General features: G+C 34.4%; 1 protein-coding gene across 1 annotated transcript in view; it reads right to left on the bottom strand.

Moving 5' to 3' along the window:
* Nucleotides 1–8,939: 8,939 nt before the first annotated feature.
* LOC111155452 (peroxidasin like) overlaps nt 8,940–21,585 on the bottom strand; it is a 446,194-nt gene continuing 433,548 nt past the window's right edge. Inside the window, exons 22-23 of the mRNA XM_022515616.1 lie at nt 9,796–9,909; nt 8,940–9,071 (exon numbers count right to left, since the gene is read on the bottom strand). Of these exons, the coding sequence (XP_022371324.1) occupies nt 8,940–9,071; nt 9,796–9,909 (246 nt within the window). The remainder of the gene's footprint in view (nt 9,072–9,795; nt 9,910–21,585) is intronic.

The raw sequence follows: 21,585 nt of genomic DNA, 5'->3' as shown, positions 1-21,585 counted from the left end.
AAAACTTTTGGATTCTCAGAAATTTTGTTGTTCTATATTAACTAGATAATTTTTTTTTTTTTTTTTTTTTTTTGCTTTTGAAATTGAGATCCTTCGTTACACTATGAAATGACCATGGCTTGGTTTTGCAGTATAACTTCCTTTGTAAATAAAGTTAGAAGATGGTAAAAGCACTGTGGGTGGTCTCCCAAAATGACAGTGGGTTTTGAAACTAGCATTGTTGCTGTTGCCTGTAGAGCACAATACTACTTGGAATACCCCCTGGGGATCAAAGTCAGCATGACTTCTTATTTACAGGTCAGCTCAGGTTTTTGAAGCAGAGCCACTCCATCTCTAACTGCCATGGGCAGTCCTAATGCCAGTGTGGTGTGTTAGCTCCTGTAATTTCTGAGCTGTTAACGTAATGACACATGGATTCAAATTGCGCTTCAGCAGAAAATTGCTTCTTAAGACCCTTTACCATTCCTGGATTTCATAGTGCATATTTATTTCAGTTTTAAAGCACAAAACTATATCTTTTTTGCCTGAAGCTAATTGTGTAAAAGAACCACTCACCCATTGTGATACAAAAACAAACAAACGGGCACCTGGGTGGCTCAGTGGGTTAAGCCTCTGCCTTCAGCTCTGGTCGTGATCCCAGGGTCCTGGAATTGAGCCCTGCATCGGGCTCTCTGCTCAGCAGGGAGCCTGCTTCCCCCTCTCTCTGCCTGCCTCTCTGCCTACTTGTGATCTCTGTCTGTCAAATAAATAAATAAAATCTTTAAAAAACAAACAAACAAACAAACCTCAAAAAACTAGCTCATATTTCATAACGATTTCATCCTTTGTTTGCTTATATAAGAATCTCCAGCAATGACTAGAAGACCACTGAATCTTTCATTCATTGTCAAGAAAGTTAATAACGTTGAATACTTTTCAAGAAACACATATATTCTGTGTCTAATAAATGAGTTTTGCATTCATTTAGTTCAACAGAATCATTGTTTATTTTATTTTTAGTCCAATAAAATCATTGTTTAGAACACCTTGCCACTTAGAAATAGTAGGGTATTGAATAAATTAATCATGGTCTATATATATATATATATATATATATATATTTTTTTTTTTAAGATTGCAGAACACCTATTGATATCATGGGAATTCTTTTAATGAGAAACAATTAGTATCTTCTCCATAGCTTACTATACTGGACATATATTTATTAAGAGAAATGATTTTAGTTAACTTACATAAAGGGGAATTGCCTTTGAGAAAAATGTGTAGGAGCATAAGAGAGAGATTGGAAGAATTCATGAATGTCAGAGAACTTTAACATGAAGTAAATGTGAAGGTAATGGCTTGCATTAAAAAATATGTATTTTAGTGATTGATGAGAAATACAATTCTAGCAATTCAAAGTGCATTGACTCCTTTAAATTTTTCAAAACACCGTCAGTCATGATATATAAACTAATGAATCTACAACTAAGAGTTTATTTTTTACTGACCCTGTTTTCATATAAAAATAATAAATCCCAATTCTAACAAGTATAAAAGGATATGGAAATGTTTATAACAACTAATACAAAAACTGTTCTTTATAAAAACAATAACAAAATAATGCCTAAAGACTCAGATATCTTAATTTTCTTATCTGGATTATTTTAAATAAATGATGAAATCTCATTCTAGTTAAATATAAGAGGAGAGTAGAGAGTGGTCTTAACCAAAAATTGTTTAGGATTTTCCTTTAAATTTCTGTCTTGTATCCTTTAATTAGGCATTACAAAAATTATAGTTCCATAGGTGAGAAATGTCAAACTAGACTCTGAGGCTATCTATCTATCTATCTACATGCATGCATCTATATAGACTCATAATTTATGTTTGGTGTATATATCAAGAAAGAAACATTGCTCCTAATGCTTATTTTATATGCTATTCAATAAGTTGTTTTATGAGACTTTTTTTTTCTATTTTTGTTTGTACATCCTTTACTTTCTGTATTAACATTTGGAACAACATGAGGCTCTAAGAAGCATCACTGAGTTATTTTCAAAGATTCTTTTTTAAGACACTAGCTCCATGCCACCAGATCTTTAGCCATCATCATCTCCTGATTTTTAAAAGTATCATTTAAAGTCTCTTGTCATTCACAAAAACAGTGATACCTCAACAGGGAGGTGGGTCCAAGGCAATGAACAATCCGAAGCATCCTATTTGATCAAGTACCCATCAAGTATTTGTATAACCCCAACAACTGCCAATACACAAGGGTAATAAAGGACATCATTTTTATAAAAATTCCAAGATTCACACCTTTTTTTAAATATTTTTCTTTGTCACCTTTACCCTACATGTCAACAGTGATGCAATCTATAAATAATAGTCCTATATATTAGGGGTTCTGTGATTACTTCTGGTCAGAGGAGATATCAGCGGCTAAAAACTGAAACCATTTACATGAGATCAAAGTAAACTATTGCTTAACACCCGATCATACTTCACAATTTTAGCTGCTTTCCACAAGTTTTAATGTATAATATTTTTTTCTTTTTAGTTTTGGATATATTCTAAATATTTCTATAATATCCATTCTAAATTTTTTGTTGATGTATATGTATATATATATACTATAATTTCCCCTTATTTTTCCTTATTTTTGATTGCACTGTTACTGAGGTAGCATGGTCTAGAAAATACCACTAAATTATTGCAGTTTGTTGAAGTATTCTGTGTAACCAGAAGTCAATTTTTTAATATGTTTCATATAGAACTTTAAAGAGTATGTATTCTCTTACTGTTAGAGGCAAGATTGCAAATATGACCATTAGCTCAAGTTTGTTATCCGTACTGTTCAAATACTGACTACCTTTTGTCTGCTTGATATGTCAGTTTCTGAGAGAAGCATATGAAAATCTGGAAAAGAGCAGTAATTAATTATAGATTTGCAAATTATATTTTATAAATTATTTTTAATGTGAACATTATGATGTTTTATGTGTATATAGATGCAGGATTGTACTTTTCTGATGACTTTTTTCTTCATCACTATTGAATGACCATAATCACCCTGTATTAGTTTTCAAGGGCTATTGTAACTGAGTACCACAATCCAGCTAGCTTAAATAACAGAAGTACATGGGCTCACAGATCAAGGTATGGCAGAGTTGGTTGCTCCTGAGGCTGTGGGGAAAGGATGTGCCCTAGGCCTCTCTCCTTAGCCTATAGATGGGCTGTTTTCATATTCCCAGTGTGTTCTCCCTGTGTGTATCTGTGTATCCATCCCCAAATTTCTCCTTTTCATAAGGAAACCAGTCATATTGCATTAGGACCCATTCTCTTAGTCTATATAAAATTTCTCTCTAAATAAGGTCGCATTTTAAGGTATTGAGGGTCAGGACTTAACCTGTAAATTTTGGGGAAACACAATTCAACCCATAACAAAGCTCTTCCAAAAATCAATAAAATATGGGCTATCTCCCTTTCTCCCTTTTTCTCAACATTTTTGTGACATTGCATTTAGTTCTGTCATGTGCATATATGTGCATTTGTGTATATGTATATATATTTGTATACCAGCTTGAGACTCTGGATTTTGTCTGATGAGCAAATATTTTTATTTAATATGATTTCAAATATATTTAAATTTGTTATTATTACATTAATTTTTACATTAACCAAAATTTTAATTTCTTTATTTTCTTATCTTCTTTTGAATTGATCATGTGTTTTGGAATGAAAATTATATATTTCTATCATTTCAGTCACTGCACTTAAATTTTTTGAGTTTGTGATTTCTTTATTGGCACAAGCCAAGTGTTTTCATTAATTCTGTAGCTTAGGATTTCTACACCTCAGTGATCATGTAAATTTAAACTTCACACCTTTACATGGTCTTTAGCCATGACCAAACTGAAATGTTCTCCAGAATCATCAGCATACATCTTGTGGGTTCCAGGCCTGTTCCTTCAGTTTTGGTTCGAAATTCGTCTCTTCATAGTTGGATCCAGCCGGATGGTTTTCCTTTATAAATTGTTTTTTTTTTTTCTTTTCTTTTCTTTTGATTTGGGTTTTTTTATTTGTTGGTGAGCAGATATCATCCTATTCATTTGATCTAGACTGAGCTCCCCATACCAAGTACATCGTCCCTTGTCCTGCTAGTAAATTATATTGTTTCTTCCACATACTCTTCCAGAAAAGAGATTGCTTAATACTTTCTATTGTTTAGAGGATTCTAAGCTTCTAAAAGCCAAACTTTTCTTCTTTAAAAAAAAAATATTTTATTTATTTGATGGAGAGAGAGCACAAGCAAGTGAAGAGGCAGAGAAAGAAGCTGACTTCCCTGTGAACAGGGAGCCTGATGTAGAGCTCAGTCCTAGGACCTTGAGACCATGACCTGAGCTGAAGGCAAACGCTTAACTGACTGAGCCACCCAGAAACCCCAATCCAAGTTTTCCTCTAAATAGATTTAGTTTCTACACTCCCAAAACATTGTTACCATTTCATGTGGGTAATTTAGATCAGTTTATTTAGCTTTTATTCAACTCCTTTACTCTGACATGGTATTTTCTTTTAAAATTTGAACAATTAGAATCTCTACCAATTCAAAATTCACTAGAATTCTCATCCTAACTCTTCCTAGTCCTGGATATGTTATTCCATATAAGACCTAGGTCTATGTTCTTTGCACAACACCAAATGTCTTCTCTTATTTTGGTCAATCAAGTACACTCTTGGTTGATGACTCACTGAGAGTGTTCTTAAGTAATTGTTCCACAGGAGACAAAAAATTGGAACGATTTGAATGAAGTTCCTTGACCTTTTAGAAATAGTTTTGTTCTTAAAGAAAAAAAAAAAAAGACACCAGGAATTATTCTTAGTTTATCATATTCATATATATGTTCATATATTATATATGAATATATAATACTAGTGTACATTTTATGTATTTTAAGTAGCTAGCAAGTAATTTTTATTAAATAATGTGATAGAAACAATTTATTTTAAAATTTTAAGTCAGAAATCTCGTCTTAAATGATCTCCATTTATTCCTAGGAGCACCTGGATGGTTCGGTCAGTTAAGCATCCAACTAAGCATCTCAGTTCGGGTCTTGATCTATAGGGATGTGAGTTCAAGCCCTGAATTTGGCTCTATGCTGGGTGCGGAACCTACTTTAAAAAAAAATGATCTTCATTTAATCCTAATATCTCTAGGATAATTAACATACATGGAATTAAGAATATTCTCCAGAAAGAAAAAAAGAACATTTTCCAGAGTCCATTAACCACAATATGGATGATGGATAGATATATGACAAATAAAAATTAGATAGTACATACCCTTTCCAAAGATAGAAATGAAATTTAAAATTTTTTACATTGGATTATTCCCATGTACACAAATTCCAAATGTGCACCAATATTTGGGTGCAAGATATGAGAAGATACTATTTTAATTTTATTTACACATAATATATATTATATATAGATGTCTGTAATATTGTTATGCATATAATAAATAAATATATGTATATATGAGCCAGAGCCTTAGAGTTGAACAATTTTGTTAATAATTAAGTTTAAAGAATTTCTCCTCACTTATTTTACAAAGCATGTTTAGAATACAGAATAAGCTTCATAATTTCAGGAAATATTATACATTCTGTCTCTCTAGTTTACGTTTGAGATGCAAATTTAAAAACTGATTCATTTCTGATGCTTAAAACAAAAGGTAGCAAACTATCTAGTACAAGGACTAAAAACAAAGCATATGCAGTTATATTTAAGGTACAGATTTTAGCACTACTTGTATTTATTACACCATCCCCCATTTTGTATATTCATGGGGAACAAAAAAGTTTTCCATTGTTTTCTACAAACTCTATCATGCCAATAAATGTTGAGGACACTCACCAAAATATGACTTTTAATAAAGCATATCTTTCCTAAACTGGAAGATAGGATTTCTGTGTGAGCTATCCATGAATTTGATTTAACTTACTAATAAACTCTATTTTATTTGCAAAAGAAAATGCATACACATGACATTGGGCAAGGGGTGTTTGTAGCAATTACAGTTCATAAGTCTATTTAAAATCATTTCACAATTAAACAAACAAAAATTCCTTACCAAAATTCCCAACAAATTTTCTTAAACAGGTAAACAAAAACTCAGTTTTAAACATTGTTATTTGCCTCCTGTGAGCATTAAAGACTATTTATCAGGTAAATGCTCTATTTCTAATCGCTAGTCTCAAATAAAAGCTGTCTATACCCCTTCAACTACATGTCATGTAGCTCTGTGTGCAATGTGGCCACTTATGTATAGAAGGTACAGAGTATACATTAAAGAGCCCCTGAAAGAAAGGAGCTATTTTTCTACCTTTTCACACATAATACATCCTGTCTAAAAAACTTTGCTTTTCTTTAGCAGACAAAATCAGGAAAAGAGTTAGTCCAAAAATGCTTTCATCTTCATTGTGTATACCTCTTCATGGATACTGCCTTTGCCCAGATCAGAAAAGTGTCACATGTAAAAAACATTTAATTTTACCTGAAGCAGATTTCATGGCAGAAAATAATTGTTAACAAATACATTTGGATTTTCAATGTTTTAAGCTTCTTTGGAAAAAAACAAATCACTAAGGAAGAAACATCATTAGTGCATAGAAAATGTATAGAAGAATACACACATACATAGACACACACATACAAAACTGGAAATAACATTTGCATTTGGACTGCAGAAATGGAATACAAATGTTTCTATATCTTTAGGAAATACTTGAAATTTTTATTATGCACAATATTACTTTCAAAAATGAAACATTTTAAAAAGCACAAATAAATGAAATACAAATAAAATGAATAAAGCAGAAGGTAATCTGTATGAAGATATTATAATCACATTTGTAAAGGTGAGTGAATTTTCAAATCGTCAATTGACAGGCAAGTTTTTAAGTCCCCATGTTCCATTTTAAATGATCATTTTATTCTGTTATTTTGATAACTGCTTGTGTTTAATGAGCCAAAGATACTGACCAGGTGACATCCAAATTAACATGTGGTCAGTGTGTTATCATATGAGATATCATATAGGTCTTGCTTAAACTTAAGGAAAATGATAAAATGACAAATGAGTATGATGAGAAACCTGAACTATTACATGTGTTATTGTCATTTGCAGTATGTTTGCTGTAGGTTCGGAGGAAACAATTGTACTTCCATGAGGCTTAGCTTCATTTCACTTTGTTGGGTTTTGAAAGGTTCCCAAATGTCAAGCTTTTGGGACTTACTAAGTTTTGTCTTTAAAAATGAAATACAATTAGAAAATCTTTTGGACTTAAAAATGCATCAAACAGGGCACAGTCGTTAAGCATCCGCCTTTGGCTCGGGTCGTGATCCCAGCGTCCTGGGATCAACCCTGCATCCGGCTCCCTGCTTGGTGGAGAGGGGGACTTGCTTCTCCCTCCCCACTTTACCTGCTTATGTTCCCTCTCTCGCTGTGTCTCTCTCTGTCAAATGAGTAAATAAAATTAAAAAAAAAAATCAAACATCAAACTTTTAGAGCATATTGTTTTGTCCTTAAACTTTTTAGTAAAAAATTATTTTGGATCTTAGGAGGGAATCACCAATACATTTTAAAAATAATGACATTATTATCAAACTCTAAAAACATCTTTCTTCACTCATAATATTAAAACCATGAAAATATTTCCACTATAATGAATACTGCAATTTACATAATGCTTCTAAACATTGGGAGATTGTGCCTGGTGTTAAATGTTTATTTTGTAATTGGAAAACAGTAGTGTTATCACCCTGAGAGCCCCTTTGGGCAGGACACTACACGAAGTCTCTTCAAAGTCCTGGAACAAAGAATTTCTTAAAGAAATCTACCAAAAACTGCAAACAACCCCAAGTACTGTGGCTGCACCTTTTTTAAAAGAATTTATTAAGTGAATTTACTAAATATTTAATTCCAAATATAACTAACCTATTGTCTATTGGATTGTAATTTATTTACTAAATTACTAATTTTTTTTTACTAAATTTACTAAATATTTAATTCCAAATATAACTAACCTATTGTCTATTGGATTGTATTTTAAATGCTATAACAGAGTGCCAAAATTAGAAGAAACCTCGTAGCAACACATTTTGTTAAAGTGAAAAGCACTTCCAATTCTTCTGATAGTAAATTCAGATTGTTTCTGAATTACTCAGACTTGGTAAATTTCAATTTTGACATCTCACTAGTGATAACAATGACAAATGAGGGAAAGGCAGAAATTGAGCAAGGCTCCTTTGAAGGCTCTTTCCCTCACAGTGTTTGTATTTTCCAGCCAAATGTAAAAATGGCAAACTCCATCAAATATATTTTCACTGAATTTTCACTCATGTTCTAGAAGGTGGAGCCTACTGATGGTTAAGGTAAATACCTTTCTAGAAAAATCTAGGCATTTTTTATGTTCTAGATGTGAGAAACGGAGTGGAGTGAGGAAAGCAGCATGGATTACATGCGCCAAAGTCATCACAGACCTTTCCAGATGTTTTCTCTGAGTGCAAAATGCATTCTATCAAAATTCCTGGAGATCAGGATTTCTCAGAATTTTGAAATGAGAGGTTTTTTCCACAATACTCAGATTTTTTAAAAAATTGCATGATTTTTTTTTTCAATTTCCATGTACAGTATATAAAACTGGTAGCTTACAACAAGAAATATTTCTCACAAGAAAGTAATCCTTATCCTCTTTTTGGACTTTAATTTTGCATTATTTCAAGGTGTGTTAGCAAATGAAAAGATCCAAGACCTTTAGTATGCTGAAGGGTTAAATGAACTAATTTCTTTTAAATCAGTGTTTTCTATGCCAGCAGTGTGACTATAGGTTAAAAGTGCTTGACTGCCTTTTCCTGAGAAATTCCCCCATTCAGGGCTCAGAGCAGTGAATTGATTAGTGTTTCTCTGGGGAATCAGCTGGCATTCCTGGGCCACTGCAAACTGGACAGCAGGTTCCTTTCACCAATTCAAGACTCGGACATGGAGCTGGAGGACACGTCTCCACCACACAGGTGACCTGGCCACTCTGAAAAGCAACATTCAAAGATTATTCCCATGTTTCTTACAGTAAAATTACCTTTTTAAAAATTTCTTATAATATGTAATCTGATTGGTTATCTCAGTATAATAAAAATTACCCATGATATGAGCCTATTTATACATGTAGTTCCTATTAATGCTTTTTTTATACATTTGCAGCGTGAAAAAAGACTGGAAGTAGTGGCTTATAAAATGTTACCTCCCCAACCAGAGGGCATGGGGTGTGGAGAGAGGCAGGAGCAATTGGTATCAGCTGTGTTCAAAAAACAAACTAAATAAGCTTTTTTTTTTCTTTTGCTGGGTACTATGACAGTGTTTTTTTAATATTTACTTAATGCTTTCGGGCAACGTTTGTAGTGAGCTTGACTGGAGAATAAGGAGTTGAATTCAAGCCTCATTTCTGCCTTTATTTGTGTGATCTTGGGCAATGCTCAGTAAATGTCCTGAGTGTCAGCTCTCTCAATTATTAGTGAAAATGTGAAAAGCCCATGTCGTATTTAGCAAGTGTTCATGAGATAGTGGCATATTTACATCGATAATCAAAAAGCTCCAAATCTCATATCAATACCTTGATTTTAAAAATATGCCTAGAATCTATTCACAAAAAGAACACATTTTTCTCTTTTGAATTTTTCAGGTATGTCTCAACTGGCAGGCTAGCAGAAGTAAAACAGGAGGCAGAAGTCGGAAAAACTTCTGGCGGCCCATACCTTACACATACAGCTAATGCAGTCTTCTTTCATCCAGTGCTCATTGTCTTTTCTTGGAATCCCTTTATCATCTGTGCATCCCGCCTGCCTGAGGCGTGCCTCCAGCTTGTTTATCTAAAAGAGGAGGTGAAGGGAAGGAAAGTGGGAATTGAAATCGTACCAACAAAGCAGATAACTAACACAGTTTGATGAAATGCTCTCTGTTCTGTAAGTATACACTTGGGGCAAAAGAAACTTCAAAGCCAACGTAATTTTTCTTAACATTGTTCTTTACCCCAAACTTAATTAATCCAAGTCATCTGGTGTCTAAGCTAATAAATAGTTCCCTATATGTTACAAAATATTGAATATGGGTCTAATATCTGAAACAGGTAAGTTTTAAAAGAATGGAATTAAAATCAAATGAGTAGAATTACACATTTTCAAAATCTTATAACATATATTAATATTAATTCAACAAATCAATATTTTGCTTAATTTTTGTACTTAGGTTATCATAAACAGCATTCCCTAAACAAATGTTTATTAGACTTCAAAGATAAACAATCCAGGGTGTCAAGGAGCTTAAGACTTAGTGGTATGACAGATCAATAAATCACAGTGCTAAGCCAATTAAATAGTGACAGTATATCAAAAGCAGAAGAAAAGCAGAAGATAAACTTCTCTCAGTTCTGCCTCAGGAAGAAAGGGAGGCCTCACACGGGAAAAAACATTTGAGCTGTACGCAGACATGACAAAATCATTACGAAAAACAAGCAGGGAAAAGGCATTTCAGACAAAAGGGAAAAGTTTGGCCAAAGCATAAGCACCACAGTATCTCAGGAGCATAAACTGCTGGGGAAGGTAAAAGTCACAGGGGTGGTGCTTGTGGGAATCAAAGCAGCAAAGAAAATTAGGACCTTAACAGTCCTATAAATTCATTTAGATATTATAATCTCTAGACAATGGAGAAAAAAATGCAGTCATCACATAATGGGAATATGCAGACAGATTATTGAAAGCAGAGAAACTTCAAGAAGATCCACAATGGCTCAGCTGAGAAAGGAAGAAGTGAGAGTCAAGAAAAGCCATTGAGCAGGTAGAGGTGTTTGGTTGGTTTGGGGGTAGGGAAAGAAAAAAAGAATGCAAGATGATTGCAAAGTTCCAGGTCATAAGGTGCATGAAGGATGGTGACGTTCACCAAGATATATTCTAGAGGATGCATTACAAAAAAGTAATGATCCATGGAGAAATTAAAGATACTGAATTGAGAGGAATTTTAGAAGGGATGAAAATAATGCAGTTTAACAAAAGAAGAGGCTTAATCCAAGAGCATTAAATGACTTGTGAATGTTGCAGTTGCAATGCAATGGGCTGAACTGTATCCCCTGAAAATCATATGTTGACACTCCAACCCCCAATACCTGAGAATGTGGCTGTGTTTGGAGATAAAGTCCTTAAAAAAGTAATTATTTAAAATGTGATCACTGGGGCACCTGGGTGGCTCAGTGGCTTAAAGCCTCTGCCTTCGGCTCAGGTCATGATCTCAGGGTCCTGGGATGGAGCCACACATTGGGCTCTCTGCTCAGCAGGAAACCTGCTTCCCCCTCTCTCTCTGCCTGCCTCTCTGCCTCCTTGTGATCTCTGTCAAATAAATAAATAAAATCTTAAAAAAAAACAATAAAATGTGATCACTGAGATGGGACCTAATCCAGTGGGACTGGCGTCCTTATGAGAAGTGGAGATTAGAGTCCAGACACAGTGGGAAGTCTGGGTGAAGATACAAACCAAGGAGAGAGACCTCAGAAGAAACCAACCCTGTCAACACCTTGATCTGGGAATTCCAGCCTCCAGAACTATGAGAAATTAATTTCTGTTGTAAAGCCACCTTTCCTGGTATTTGTTATGGCTGTGCTAGCAAACTGATACATGCTTCATTTGGGCTAGATCCCATATTTTCAAAAGAACTTTCTAGTGTGTATCTAAGAATCATTATGCTTTTATCTTCTAGTGAATGTTCCTTTCAGATTCTCTGAACTCTGTTATTTGGTTGGAAATGATAAAATGATTTCAAATACTTGACCATGATTATTTGTATGTCACAGAAATTATTGTGCCCAAGAATAATTTGGAGACAAACAGTAGACCAGACTGGATGACTTAAAGACCATAAAAGCAATGATTTATTTTTAAATGGTTACTGAACACATGCTGTTTGTCAGCTAGTCCTAGGGGAGACTACAATGATAAACACTCCTGGGTTTCTATTCTTAGGGAGACTACAGTGTGGTATGGGAGAATGAATTTCTGCAAAAATAAATATGATACAAGCCCAGATGTTGTGTGCTATAAGAGTATATACACAATGATACAGAATTTCAAGGGAAAATAATAATTTTTAGAAAAATGGAGTAGAAAAGGGAATAATCAGGGAAGAATTTACAATTTAAATGGGACTTGTGCTAGGCCTTGAATAAAGATGGCATTTGGTCATGGTAGTTTTGGTAGTACATTTCAGCTGGAGGGGAAGTGTGTAAAGGAAGTTAATAAGAGGGGAGGGGTAAACAGTGAGTATGTAAGTTTGGAAAAAACGAGGGGTGCTTGGGTGACTTAGTCGGTTAAGCATCTGCCTTCAGCTCAGGTCATGATTCCAGGGTCCTGGGCTGGAGCCCCATGTCAAGCTTCCTGCTTGGGGAGAGCCTGCTTCTCCCTCTCCTGCTCACCCTGCTTGTGCTCTCTCTCTCTCTCTCTCTCTCTCTCTGTGTGTTTCTGTGTCAAATAAATAAAATGTTAAAAATAAAAAAAAAAAAGAACATAGAAAACATGAAAAATGTTATTTGGAAATTAGATAAAAAGATGGGTTAGGATTACATTTTCCAGAGCCAAAAATACCAATGAACTTAGAATTCACTAAGGAAACAAAATCTTAATGTAAAAATTAATTAATTAGTTGATTAATTAATAAAATTGATTGTATAAAATATTTTACTACGTTTGTGTTGAAGTAGGACAGTAAGATGGGCCTGTGAGGGTAATTTAGTATTACAGTGCCTACACTTCAGAAGTGACATCCATTGTTCATTAATTTATTCATTACCCAATAGGATTCATAAATATCCAATATATGCCAGCTAAACATTGATGAATTAAAAGACTAAATCTTTGGCTTTATGTAAGTAGTGATAATGGATACAATGATAGGATAAATTAAAAATTATGGTGGAGGCAGGAATGATAGTGTTTTATAATGACTAGGTGTGGACTGAGTTAGTCATTACCTGAGCAGGGTCATGGGTGTGATAAATGAAAATCATAAAATTCTGTAGACATATTAGTGATTATGGTCTAGAAGACTAAGATTAAAAAACACTTTTATTTCTAAAAATACTGAGAACATGTAAAACATTACTAAAGATGAATAAGTTCCAAAAAATAAAAAAGAATAGACGCAATTCCAAGATACAGAAAAGATATTAAGGTGGTAACTTCTGTCCTCAAGGAGAAAAGTATAGAAAAACAAAATAGACAAATGATAGCAGCACATCTGTTTTAAACTTCAGGCACTTAGAGCAATAATTATGACAAAGAAATGACAAAGAAACTCTTTAAGGGAAATAGTCTGAGAACTGTCTATGTATCATAAATGTAAAAGATATAATGCATGATGAAATTTTGTTCTGGAATTAATCTGAGTCAGGAATAAGAGGCACTTTGGTGGGGAGTCAGAAAATATGCTGGACCATAATTTTCATTTCCCTGTTTCCCCATATACTTATTGCTAATATACAGAAATACAATTTATATTTGTATGTTTATCTTATGTATCTTCTATCCTGTGACCTTGATGAAATTGCTTATTAATTCTAAGAGTTGTCTGGTAGATTCTTTGCAATTTTCTGAGAGGTAACTATATCACCTGAAAATATTTTTCTTTCTTCCTTTGCAATCTGTAGCCATTTTCCTTTTCCTATCTATTGCATTAGGAAGAACTTCCAGCACTCTGTTTAATATGAATGGTAAGAATGGACATCCTTGCTTTATTGGCAATAGTAGGAGGAAAGCATTCAACCATTCACCATGTAAGCCTATTAATACAGCAGGTTACATTAATTAACTGATTTTGGAGCATTAAACTAGCCTTGAATTCTCAAGTAAACCCCACTTAATTATGTTGTACAATTTTTTTATGTATTGCTATATTATCTCTGCTAATATTTTGTTAAAAGTTGTTGCATCCATATTCATGAGGGATAATTGGTATGTGATTTTCTTCTTTTGCACTGTCTTTGTCTAGTTTGGGTATCAGATTAATACTATCTTCAAAAATGAATTGAAAGTATTCTCTCCTCTGCTATTACTGGAAAATTTCTCTAAATTTTTCTTTAAATATTTGATAGACTTCTGAACATTTGAAGCCATCTGCACATGGGGATTTGGGGAGGAGATTTTTTTAACTAATAATTCAATTTCCTTGGCAGCTTTAAAGCTATTCAAATGATCTTTTTCATATTGGGTGAATCATGATAGTTTGTGTTTTTTGTTTTTTTTTTAATATTTTATTTATTTGACAGACAGAGATGACAAATAGGCAGAGAAACAGGCAGAGAGAGAGAAAGGAGGAAGCAGGCTCCCCGCTGAGCAGAGAGCCTGATGCGGGGCTCGATCCCAGGACCCTAGGATCATGTCCCGAGCCGAAGACAGAGGCTTAACCCACTGAGCCACCCAGGCGCCCCAATAGTCTGTGTTTTTTAAGGAGTTAGTACACTTGATCTAAGTTGTCAAATTTAGGTGTGAAGAATTTTCCTTCTTTCTTTCTGCCATGAGTTGATTTAGTTGTTGTTTTTCCAGGTTCTTAAGGTAGAAACTTAGATTAATTTTTTTTAAAGATTTTTATTTATTTATTTATTTGACAGACAGAGATCACAAGTAGGCAGAGAGGCAGTGGGGGGGGGCGGTTGTGGGAAGCAGGCTCCCTGTTGAGCAAAGAGCCTGACTCTGGGCTCAATCCCAGGACCCTAAAATCATGACCTGAGCCAAAGGCAGAGGCTTAAACCACTGAGCCACCCGGGCACCACTAGATTATTGATCTGAAAGACATACCCTCTTTTCTACTATATGTATTAGGGGCTCTAAATTTCCCTCTCTGTGCTGCTTTATGCTAATTTATTCTTCATTTTCATGCTTCATTTCAGTTTGATGTATTTTTTTATTCCCCTTGAGACTTCCTATTTAACTTGTCAACTCTTCAAAAGTGTGTTATTTCCTTTCCAAATATTTAGTCATTGTCCTTTTGTCTTTCTCATTTCTAGTTTTGTTATGTTGGGTTCAGAAGGCATGCTCTGTATAACTTGAATTCTTTTAAATTTATTAAGGTTCCTCTTATGACTCAGAATAAAATCTATCTTGGTACTAGAAGTAGGCACTTGAATAGAGGGAGTATTCTGTTATAGTTAGATTGAATGTGCTATATAAATGTCAGTTAGATCCTATTGTTTGAAGTCATTTTTACATTCTTCAAATCTTGCTGACTTCTCTTTTCAGCTATTCTCTATACTGTTGAGATAGGGTTGTTGAAGTTTTAACTAAATAGTTTTGACTATTTCTCTTTTCAGTTTTATTAGTTTTTGCTTCATATATTTCAAATACTTTGCAGTTCTCTTGGTTACTGCATGTATATTTAAGATTTGTCTTCTTTGTGATTGGTTCTTTTAGCATTGTATAATTGTCCTTGGTAATACTTCCTCTGAAATCTATTTTATTCAGAATGAACTTAGCCACTCTTGCTTTAATTTAATTAATGTTGCATAATATATATTTTTCTACCATTTCACTTTCAACCTTCCTATATTGTTATATTTGAAATCAGTTTCTTGTAGACAGCTTAAAGATAGGTTATGCTTTTTTAAATAGTTTATTAATATCTGTCTTTTATTTGGTATTATTTAGAACATTTACACTTAATATGCTTATTGATATGTTAGAGCTTAAATATACCAATTTATTCTTTGTTTACCATTTGTTCTGTTTTTCAGTTTTCTGTGTTCTATTTCTTGATTTTCTGATGGCTGCTTTAAAATCCCCGTCACATAATTATAATATCTCTGTCACTTTAGTGTTGGAATTCACTGTCTTTTTTTACTCCATTTGACATCTTTCTGCTTCTTGGCATAGTGAAAAATTCTCTGTTGAAATGTGGACATGTTGAGTATTATGGTATGACTTTGGATGTTATTTAAACCTTATGTTGTAGGTGTTTTCTTCAAACTGCTCTAGCAGGAGAAGGAGGGTAACACTGTTGCTGCCATGTGGAAGAAGGAGTCTGTGTTCCTCACTTGTCCTCTGTTGATGCCCAAGGGAAATCTCTTCATTAATCCTATACAAAGCTAAAAGTCCTGGTTCCCTATTGGGCCTCCACTTACTACCTCGGAGAGGTAGGTACATATTTTACTGTTCTGCACATGGCCTCCAATGACCACGGGGTGGAGAGGGGAAACGGAGATCTCATTACCAGTGGGAAGTAGTGGAAGTCCTAACTCTCCACTGGCCCTCTCTGACATCACCCTAGTGGGGAGGAAGAGGGGTGCTTCATTATTTTTGGGTCAAAGTGGAAGTCAAAGCTCCCCACAGTGACTGTAATCATTTAAAAGAGATGAGAATCCTGGTTTCCTGTTTGGCTTTTTATGGCAGTAGCCTCATAGGGGAGTTATGTTTCCTAATCATAGGCTAGAGTAGATGGACGTCTGGACTCCTCATTCAGTGTTTGCTAGCATTGGTGGCTGTGGGACCAATGTTTTGTCTGTGTTGTTTGGCTGAGGTAGGATGGTTATTGTCTAAAACTTTTCCCTAACACTAGGCTGTCTGTTTCCTAGTCTTTGCCTAGAGAGAGTAAGGTTTCACTCAGTCTTTTTTCCTCTCTACCTATTGTCATTTCAGAGTTGCCAAGCTAGCTACTTAGCTCCAAACTGGGTTGCATGAGGAAAAAACAAAAATACCTAAAACCAGGAAACAACATGTTATTTCTTGGGCCCCAAGGTCACTGGCCAGTGTACTTCTTTCTTCTCTTCACCATTCTGAGTCTTCTTATGTTTGTTTATATGCGATGTTTAAGGGTTTTAGTTGTATGTTACAAGGAATAGGCAAAAGCACATCTACTTTATTTTCTCAGAAGTAAAACTTTTATCTTACATAATCATGTAAAATTTTGATTTAAATGACCCCAAAATTATTGTTCTATATAATTTATTAACTTGCTCTGCAAAGTTAATAATTTAATCAAAAGCTTAGCCATCCCATATCACTGCAATCTCCCCAAAGTAGCTGCTTAGTCAGAGTATACAATACTGATAATAATATTCTCATTGTTTAGCTGCACACTGGTAGGATCCTTACTTACATGCATTGAATGGTGACCCCCAAAATTTGTAACTCAATGCCCTAACCCCCAGTACCTCACAATGTGATATTATTTGGAAATAGGGACATCGCAAATGTAATTAGTTAAGATGAAGTCATGCCAGAGTAGGCTGGGCTCCTATTTCTATATGAATGGTATCCTCATAAAATGGGTGAAATTTAGACACAGACAGACAAATAGGGAAAATACCATGTCAATATGAAGGTAGAGATTTATAAGACAAAGAATGCCAATGGTTGCCAGCAAACCTCCAGAGATAGGAGAAACACATAGAACAGATTCTCCCTTATTACCTTCAGAAGGAATCAACCCTGCTAACATCTTTATCATGGACTTTCAGCCTCCAGAATTCTAAGTCAATACATTTCTGTTGTTTAAGGTGTCCAGTTGTGGTTTTGTTAGAGCAGCCCTAGCAGACTAATGCAGTTCTCATTAGAGACTTTCCAGATACAATCTTTTATAGTTTTTTTTTCTTTTAAGTAAAAGAGGGATTCTGGAGATTTGAATTTATAAATCTTGTTTCATTTGGGAATACCTAACACTTAGGAATATCTAACACCTAAAGACACCTTAGAGATCAAATCAGAAAAGTAAATGACCTAAGAACTTAAAATTTTTGCAAAATTCATCCAGAGAGAAAGTATGTCCTATAAAAAGTAGTATTACATTTTATAGAAATATTTTTAGTCTAAAATTCACTAATCACAAAGTATTGAAATCCTAAAGTATTTACTGGAATATTTAACTGAATTTAGACCAGTCTTATTAAGTAGCCATTATTCCTGAAGCCCACTTATTTTGTCATCAAAGTTTCCCACACTGGAAGGGGCTTGTGACAGATTGCATTATTTTGTTCACAAAAGTCAACAGTCCTCTATAGTGGGCCTTTCTCCATGGACACTTTTGTGGTCACTCTCTCTGAGAGGAGTATACCTGTCTCCCAATGACATCAGGTTTTGTTCTATAACACCCTGGTCAATGGCACATGAGCAGAGCTAATGTGGGTCATACTAAGGAAAATCTTTAAACACCAGTACCAACAATGATCTTTTTCTTCTACCACAAGAGAAGTATTTTCTAGTCTGGGTCTGGAAATTTAAAATCTATGAAGCAGAAACATAGCTGAGTCCCAAAGAGCAGGAAACATTCATCAAGATCTAGGACATCCTGGACCATAGAGCAACCTTAAACAATGATAAAAGAATAGATACCATACAGAGTGCACTTTTAGATTACTGTGGAATTAAACTAAAAGTCAATAACAGAAATATTTGAGAATTAGGAAACAATTCAAATGATCTATAGATCAAAGGAAAAGAAATAAAAAAGAAATGCATACTTTTAAATAAATGGAAATGAAGATATAACATCAAAATTTGGTGGGTGCAGTAGAAGAATGCTTAAAGAAAAATTCACGGGATCAAATCCATATATTGTAAATGAATAAAGATATGAAATCAGTATTGGTAATTTGTGTATTCTCTCTTTTTACCCTGGTTAGTGTCATTAGGGGCTTATGAATCTTATTTTTTTTTTTAAATCAGCTTTTGTTTTCATTGATGTTTCTTCTTGTTTTTCTATATCCAGTTTTACTGATTTCTGCTCTAACTGTATGATGTCCTTCCTTCATCATATTTTAGTTTTAATTTTGTTGCTATAATTGTCCTAGTTTCTTATTTTTCTAGTTTCGAATGAACTAATTCTAGTTTCCAGTAAACTCTAGTTTCTAGAGAAATAAGAGAAAATTAAGCCCAAAATATAGGGAAAAAAGCACATGAAAGTTATAACAGAGAACTATAAAACTAAATACTAGGAAACAATAGAAAATGAAAACAAAAGCTAATTATTTAAGAAATCAATAATATTTATAAATCTCTAGTGACACTAAGAAAACATAGAAAATACACAAATTGCCAACATCATAAATAAAATCATCACAACTAACCCCATGAACATCAGAAGGACAAAAAAAGTAATAATATAAACTACTCTGGGCCAAAGATTTCATAACTTAGACGGAATGGATCAATTCCTTTTTACCCTGATTAGTGTCATTAGGGGCTTATGAATCTTATTGTTTTTTTTTTAAATCAGACACAAATTATCAAAAGTCACATAAGAAAGAGATATCCTGAACAGCCTTGTATCTATTAAAAAATTAAATCAGTAACTTAAAAACCTTCCAAAAAAGAAAGCACAAGGCTCAGATAGGTTCACTGGTGCTTTACACTTTGAGAAAAAGTAAAAGCAACACTCCACAACCTCTTCTAGAAAACAGAAGCAAATAGAACATTTAAAGCCAAATCCAGGTTAAGAAATTATGAGAAAAGAAAATTACTGAATAATACGTCTCATGCATATGAGAAAAGAAAATTACTGAATAATACGTCTCATGCATGTAGATATAGATAGTAGTGGATTTAATCTAACAATGTATAACAACAACTACATACCATAACCCAGTGTGATTTGTTCCTGGTATACAAGACTTGTTTAACATTCAAAATCAATTAGTGGAATCTGTGATATCAACAGGTTAAAAAAGAAATCATAGTTCATAATATCAATAACAAAAAAAATCTGACAAAATCCAACACTCATCCATGATAAAAACTCTCAGTAACTAGAAACAGAATTTCCACAAGTTGATAAAAAAAAAACTACAAAAATCATATATAGCTAACATATTTAATGATGAGAGGCAGGGTACTTCCCCCATAAGACTGGGAACTTTTCTTTTCTCAGTCTTATTTAAATTTTTAGTCCTAGCTAATGCTATAAGACAATAAAAAATAAGTAAGTGGTACATAGATACGTAATATACAAAATTGCCTTTATTAGCCAATGACACAATTGTCTATGTTGAAAAACCCAAAGAATCTATAAAACTCTCCTTTAAATGTTTTTAGTATATTCACAAAGTTGTACAATCATCATTACAATCAAATTTTGTAACATTGCATCACTTCAAAAAGAAACCCTATATACATTAGCAGTCAAGTTCCATTTCCTTTTCCACTCCCCCAGGCTTAAACAACAACTAGTCTACTTTCAATTTCTGTAGATTGTTTACTTTGGAAGTTTCTGTATCCTTGTGGTATGCAGTATTTTCTGACAGGTCTGTTTTACCTAGCATAATGTTTTTAAGGCTCTCCCATGTTGTTGCATGTATCTATACTTGATTCCTTTCTATAGCCAAATAATGTTCCATTGCATTAAACCACATTTTGTTTTATCAATTGATAAATATTTGGATCATCACCACTTTTTGGCTATTTTGAATAACACTACTGTGAATATTAATATAGCAACTCACATGTGGGTCTGTTTTCATTTCTCATTGGTATATACCTAGAACAGGCTGAGAATTTTCTAAAATCCTCATGTTCTGGTTGGTTTTTGCTTAATATTTCTTTTCACAATTTCTCTTTCTCCTCTTACATTGTATCATAAGCAGCAAGGTTAAATTAGAATACACTTTGAACACTTTGCTTAGAAATCTCCTCAGTAGGGGGAGGACTCAAGATGGCGGAGAAGTAGCAGGCTGAGACTACATCAGGTAGCAGGAGATCAGCTAGATAGCTTATCAATCCATTGCAAACACCTACAAATCCAACAGCAGATTGAAGAGAAGAAAAGCAGCAATTCTAGAAACAGAAAATCGACCACTTTCTGAAAGGTAGGACAGCGGAGAAGTGAATCCAAAGTGACAGGAAGATAGACCACAGGGTAGGGGCCAGCTCCCAGCAAGTGGCGGAGCAATGGAGCACAAAATCAGGACTTTTAAAAGTCTGCTCCACTGAGGGATATCTCTCCAGAGGCTAAACTGGGGTGAAGCCCACATGGGGTCAGCGTGGCCACAGGTCCCGCAGGGTCACAGAAGTGTCGGGGGTGTCTGAGAGTCACAGAGCTCGCAGGTATTAGAGCGGGGAAGCCAGCTACAGAGACAGAGCCAAGGGGTGAGCTCTCAGCTTGGGGTTACCTTGAACCGGTAGCAGGCTGTGTGAGCTCGGAGTGTGGCCAGAGGCCAGGGAAACGGGACTGACTGAGCACTTTTCTCTGAGGGTGCACTGAGGAGTGGGGCCCCGAGCTCTTGGCTCCAACCGGGCCTGAGATTGGGAGGCCGCCATTTACATTCCCATCCTCCAGAACTCTATGGAAAGCGTTCAGGGAAAAAAAGCTTCTGCAAGCAAACCCCAGCGGATTACTTAAAGATCAGAGCAGAAATCAATGAAATAGAAACCAAAAAAAAAAAAAAAACCAATAGAAAAAATCAACAAAACTAGGAGCTGGTTCTTTGAAAGAATTAATAAGATTGATAAACCCCTGGCCAGACTTATCAAAAAGAAAAGAGAAAGAACACAAATAAATAAAATTATGAATGAAAGAGAAGAGAT

This window comes from Enhydra lutris, unplaced genomic scaffold, assembly GCF_002288905.1.
Source record: "Enhydra lutris kenyoni isolate GAN:26980312 unplaced genomic scaffold, ASM228890v2 scaffoldscaffold41, whole genome shotgun sequence".
Lineage (NCBI taxonomy): Eukaryota > Metazoa > Chordata > Mammalia > Carnivora > Mustelidae > Enhydra > Enhydra lutris.
Note: the sequence above shows the minus strand (reverse complement) of the source record. Positions and strands in the feature narration are given on the sequence as shown.